The sequence below is a fragment of the Aplidium turbinatum genome, chromosome 15 (genome assembly GCF_918807975.1).
Source record: "Aplidium turbinatum chromosome 15, kaAplTurb1.1, whole genome shotgun sequence".
Classification (NCBI taxonomy): Eukaryota; Metazoa; Chordata; class Ascidiacea; order Aplousobranchia; family Polyclinidae; genus Aplidium; species Aplidium turbinatum.
In genome coordinates this window covers 21183402-21189734 of record NC_137486.1, presented here as the reverse complement: position 1 = coordinate 21189734, position 6333 = coordinate 21183402, and the positions used below count along the sequence as shown (strand labels likewise).

The window sequence follows — 6333 nt, the reverse complement described above, 5'->3', positions numbered from 1 at the left end:
GAACCAATTGTCAAAAAAAAGTAAATGGTTTTTATCAGCTGGGATAACTTTCGACAACTGCACCACAATATTCGAGCTGGCTCCAAGGTCAGGTTCATTCACAGGAACACTTATTTTGCCAGTATAAATCTCAAAGTCATGTATGACTCCTTTGCTGTTGCACAGCACAAAAACTTTGTAGCCATACTTATGAGGTTTACTTGGTATGTACTGCTTCATACATGACTTCCCCTTGAATGGGACCATTTGCTCATCAATACTAAGTGTTTGTGTCATTGGGATAGAATTATATTTCTTCTGAAGATGGTTCAACAGTGGCCTCAGTTTAAACAACTTATCAAACTCATTGTGACCAGGTGCCAGCATGTCAGTATTGTTGTTGAAATGAAGAAGTCTTTTGATCTCTTCAAAACGACGCCTTGACATAATTTCTGAAACCTTAGTTATTCCAAGGCCCACAGACCAATAAAGTCTTGAGTTTGGAAGATAAACTATGGACATTAACATTACAACTGCAAAGAATTTTTCAAGTTTATCTGCAGTAATTCCCAACGGTTTCGATGGATCAACTTGCACGTTGCACTGCATACAAGTTTGATTGTAACACAATGTGACTCATGATAGTAGCATCAAAATAAGAACGAAAATAGTTGATGGGTGCTGAGATGCAGTCAGCCCTGTGTGGACTTCCTAACCATTGTGGTACGATGCGAGATGTAGCTGCTCCATTAATTTCTTTCCAAGACAGTGTTTTCTTAGAAGTATCGAGAACAGAGACATCCACCACATTCTCATCATCATCTGAAAAAACAATAAACATCACAATGAATATGAGGTTATGAAATGCCGTCAGTGAATTATCAAACATAGTGAACAAAGAACCGAACCTCACCTGAATCACTTTGATTCATAACATCACTTCCACCAATGCCAACTTGTTCAGATTCAGGTGAGTATTCCCCATCAGAATCAGATAAGTTTTCATCATCACTTTCTCCAGCATGTCCTCCAGCAATAGCTGTTGCAAACAATGGAACTCTTGGCCTACGTTTACCATAAAATGTCCTACTTTCCATTGTTCTTTTATAGTTACTGAAAAACTGTAATGCTGAAATAGAGTTCAGTTTGCGTATTTTTTCTGCTGGCAAATAAACAAAAATTATTTGCACAGCAAGGATGGCAGCAAAAGACCAAAATATCACCTAAGTCAGCTAATACAATGTACCGTACAGTACAATTTATGCCAATACTAAAAATATAAGGTTAGTATTACAGTTTACCTAATCAACTGACTTATATTATGGCTTCGCTAACCTCTGCCACCCATGCCAATGACATCCTTCTGCTGCAGTTGGTACACAAAAACTGTCCACATGGACAGGATTACTAATGGACTAAAAAACCAAGTGCTCAAATTAGGTACGTTTAGATCTAGGCTAATATATGCTTCCAGAAATCAAGTTGACAAAAATTTTCATGCATAATCAAATATACACCTAAGCAGTTACTCAAAAAAAAACTACTGCCTTTCGAACTCTTTTCTAAACCTGCTAAACCATACCAGCAAATGGACAAGTTAGCAGCTTCTGCCAAGTCTTCACACAAAGAAAAACAAAAAGGTGATTTCGAACCATTTCGAACACACCAGCTTGTAGTGATGGCGCGGGCAGGAAAAATCTGCCCGCTACCCGCACTGCACTGCAAATGTTTGCCCGCACACTGCACCGCACCGCAAAAATTCTGAAAATGTCACACTGCGCCCGCACCGCAAAAATCTGAAACTAAAAGTTTCAAAAAACTCAGCCACAGAAGTTGGATTAGTTGTTCTCACCTGTAAATGAATACTGGTAACTTTTTACTGCTACTGTAGCCTATTTAAATGGCAGTGGCTATTTGACCGGCTCCGGTCTTTGAATCTGAAACACTATTTGACCGGTCATGACGTCACTACATAAGCACTTTTTTCTTTCAAAGCAAAAGACGATAAGCGCGTTAAGTTTTAAATTCAACACGTTTCCTTCAACTGAGTCCGTGGCGCATACGTAACGTCTGGGGCTGCCATTTTAGAGGAAATGCGTTCGATACTATCCGGAAGCGTTTTTTTTTTTTTTTAACTACAAAAGGATACAAACTAGTATGAATGAATCAACAAGTGAATAAAAAAGTTTCAAAACGAATTAAAAAAGTTTTTTCTAGTCTTTATTTTTAACAAATTCCTTTCATTTCTTAGCACAAATTCTCTGAAAAAATCACACCTTCTAATAGGCTGTAAGATTACGTTTCGCTGAAGTCCGAAGTTAAAAATTAAATCCAGTCTCATTGTCGCACAACAATCAGTTAAGTTTCAAATCATCATCTCAACCAACCTTTCAAGACAACTTTCCACTTTCAAAAATTTAATTAAAAAAAAAAAAAAAAGAACACCGGATAGAATCGAACTCATTCCCTCTACAATGGCAGCCCGATACGTTACGTATGCGCCACGGATTCAGTTGAAAAAAACGTATTGAATTTAAAACTTAAGGCGCTTATCGTCTTTTGCTTTGAAAGAGAAAAAGAAAAAAGTGCTTATGTAGTGACGTCATGACCGGTCAAATAGTGTTTCAGATTCAAAGACCGGAGCCGGTCAAATAGCCACTGCCTATTTAAATAGCAAGATGAAATCGGTTAATTACATAAACTGTGTTATCCAATAAGGTTCCTAAATTCAAAATTAAAAGATAAATAGGAAATTTACAAAATCGAAAATTAGATATGCAATTATGTGTGTGCCTGTATCTGAAAAAGGTAGAAGCAAAGTTATGTCACTGAGTTCCCTGGGCACAAATATGGCTAGAACAAGCTTTCTACTTTCTGAAATAACTGTTACACTTTACAGATAAAATATAATGAATAAAAGCTCCTACATTCTCATAGACCTCCCATTTACTTTTTTCTAGACTTCTGCTACGTATTGTTTTCATTGTGATGGTTAAAAAAATTCTGAAATAAATACTGACAAGTGACAACTGACAACAGGCTTTTTTCTGAAGGATTCAACAATCAACATTGCATTGAACAGTGTTGCCAGTAACTAGATTCTCATAAATGAATTTCCCTGTAATTTTCCAAAAGTTTTACTATTTTTCTTATTATTATCGTGATTTTAACTCTCCAACGTGTAATGCTGAGCAAGGCTCATTAATTCTACAACCTTTGATTAACTAAAAGGTCTTAAATATGCCAAATTTATGTAATTGCGATTTTATTTCTGATAAAATGTTTAAAAGTTTAAAAAATTTGGCAAAATAATTCATCTGGCAACGCATTTTTCATGATGCTTTTCTTTGGATTTACCAAATTTCCACAACCTGAACCTGTTATAAACTCGCTAGAACAGTTATCCCACTGGAATGTTCAATGACACAGTGAGTTCAAGCTTGAAAAGTTTGTTTAACCATGCTACCGAAAAAATTTTTCTTTCAGTTTTGTTCTTCATTATTTGTCCGCGCGGTGACCGCGCGGCGCGGTTGGCACAGTCAACATTTCTACGCGGTGCCCGCGCGGCGCGGCGACGTCACCGCGTACGCGGCCGCGTACGCTGCGCGGTTGACAACACTACCAGCTTGATTTTTTCAGAGTTTCCAAAATAAAATAAAAATTTGAAACGTAACAAATATGGTGATATGAGTGATGAAGCGAAAAAATGTTTTGTTGACCAATAAAACAAAGAAACTCTAAACGTAACAAATTTGATGAGTTGGGCGATAGAGGGTTAGAAGTAGCACCAGAACTTACTTATTCATTTTTATAAGAATTTATAAATCTGATGTGTTGTATGACTTCAATTTGGCCTATGAAATTTTGAGACCATGAATTAGGCTAGGTATGATTTATTTTTACGTGCTGTGCTGGCGCTGCCTAGCACATAGCAGTCTGAAGTTTTGAGGTTCATTCACAACTTCACAAGCTGTGCTTTATGAATATACGGTAGGCCTACCGTACTTTTACCTAACTTCCTCAAGTTATCAAATGGATAAAAAGAACTCAGTTCGTAGTAGAACACACCAATGTTGGGATTGGGAATGATTCGCTATCAGTTTCTTCTATCTTATAGTTACCATTCAATTCAATTTTATTCTTCATTGCTTGCGCGAACATGTAAAGTAAACACACGAATAGACCTTTTGCATAACAAACCAACAGAGCGTGACGTTGGAGTCGTGAACGACCAGCCGCTGTTTACAATGCTGTGCGATAGGGTTAGTGGCGTAGTTTGCAGGCGAATAAATTGTTTAACGTTTGCTTGAGCTGTTGTTTTGTGGTCTTTACAGGCGTGTATCAGTGTTTCAGTATAATTTGCAAGAAAATAAAACTCTTTTAAGTTGTAAACTTAGGCTACAGAAGTGTAAACCTTCGACCAGTTCTTTGCTGTATTGGAAGCGATCTTGCCAGGCAAAGATAGGAAGAATTTCCTGTATTATACAGCTTCAAAAGCTAAGCATGCAAATCAAAATATTGATGCAGAACTTGATGACGATGCTACTTTCGAAATACCTCAAAATGCTACAGGAGCACTGCATCTACATACAGTGGCGTTGCCAGAAACAAATTTTTGGGGGGGGGGCAAATATTTGATGAATTGATGAGAACGACAAAGTGTTTGATTTCAGCCATCGCCACCTGATGTGCAGTGGGCGTATCCTGGTGGGTTGAGCAAGAGAAGCAATAAAACCGGTGGGGTGTTAGAGCGTGCCGAAGGCCCGCGTATTCTAGGGGGGTCCGGGGGCATGCTTCCCCGGAATTTTTTTGCAAAATTACACTCAAATAATGGATTATAACGCTTTCTGGAAACACTTTTAGGGTAATATTTGTATGAAATTTATTAGCAGATAAACAGCTATTAACTTATTATAGGTAGCTCTTATACACGAACGGGCAAAACCAGCGGCTAAATTAGAGAACACCAAAAACTCAGCTACACAAAAACTCAATAACTACACATAAACATAACAGAGTAAGCCATGCTGAAATTGCTTCCACAAGTTAGTTAAAAGAAGCGTAAATCGCGTAAATTTTACCCGATTTACGATTTGCAAAATTTATTGGTGTCTTTCTGTGTGTCTAAAACAAGTCCTTGGGGGTGTTAATAGCCAGATGACTTGGAAAACGTTATAAATTTCTACAAATTTTATTAACTTATATTTTCAACAAAGGGCTCAACTTCGGAATCCAAACTTTGAAAATTTTGGGGGGGCCATGGCCCCTTTCGCCCCCCTGGCTACGCCTATGTCTACATAGATTAGCGGTGGAAGATTGAATTTTTGCTGGTGTTGAAGCTTCGCCTGGGTTTGTTTTATACAGACTTAAAGCACAAGGTTTGGTATTAGTTCTGCATTCGTACTGTACACCGTATTTTTCATTCATGAATGCACCTCATGTATTTAAGGTTGATTAGTTTGAACATATTCCCTCATCGTGACGTTATCATAGCAACCATGAAGCCAGACTTCAAGAAGGACTACCCAAGCACCATGATCATCATCGACTGCACTGAAGTACGTCTCGAAACACTATCCTCACTTCATCGTCAGTCGCAAACGTACTCGAACTATAAAAGTACGAACACTGCAAAGACATTAGTCATTAGTGGAATTTGATCCAAATGGGGGTAATATGTTTGTATTTCAGTTGTACACTGCTAATGTGAGTGACAAAGAAATATGTCAGAGGAGTGGATTTTTTCACCTTTTGAAGCAGAAAATAGCTGCTAATGAACTGCACTTCATGATGCTGTTATGGCCGATAAAGGGTTTCTTATAGAAAAAGACTTAGCCTACATGGTAGCCTATTGGTCTACATTTGAATATCTCGCCGTTCCTAGGTAGAAGGCCTCAAATGAGTGAGGACGAAGTGTTGAATAAACGAAATATTGCACGCCATCGCATTCATGTAGAGAGGACCATAAAAAAATTCGTCAATTTCACATCTTCGACAGGAAAATACCAGTGACTATGCTTGGCATCATCAATGAAGTGTGGTTGGTTCGTTGCATATTATGTTATGCAGAATGAAAATAAAATGTTGCAAGACAAGGTGCCACTATCGTGGTCCATAATTCCCGGTCAAAATGCACACGCTTCACAATGGCCGTCCTAAATTGCCTTTCCTAGTCTGTTAGCCAACACTATGATTAAAACGAACAAGAATTGAAGTGTACCGATAACCTACAACAATTCATAAACACAAAAAATTTACTTTTACCTGCCATCGACCTCACGCTTGCTTGCAATAACAAGAAACGCCTTCATAAACCGTAGTAAACAAGCGATTCTTAACCCTCAGACTCCGCGT

At 38.0% G+C, this 6333-nt stretch overlaps 1 protein-coding gene across 1 annotated transcript; it reads right to left on the bottom strand.

The window, feature by feature from the left end:
* Positions 1-418: 418 nt before the first annotated feature.
* Positions 419-1076, bottom strand: LOC145784062 (uncharacterized). The gene is made up of 2 exons (XM_082595818.1): positions 893-1076; positions 419-801 (listed from the first exon to the last, which is right to left on the bottom strand). The coding sequence occupies exons 1-2, from the start codon at positions 1074-1076 to the stop codon at positions 566-568; spliced, it is 420 nt and encodes a 139-aa protein (XP_082451944.1). The 3' UTR covers positions 419-565.
* Positions 1077-6333: the final 5257 nt, after the last annotated feature.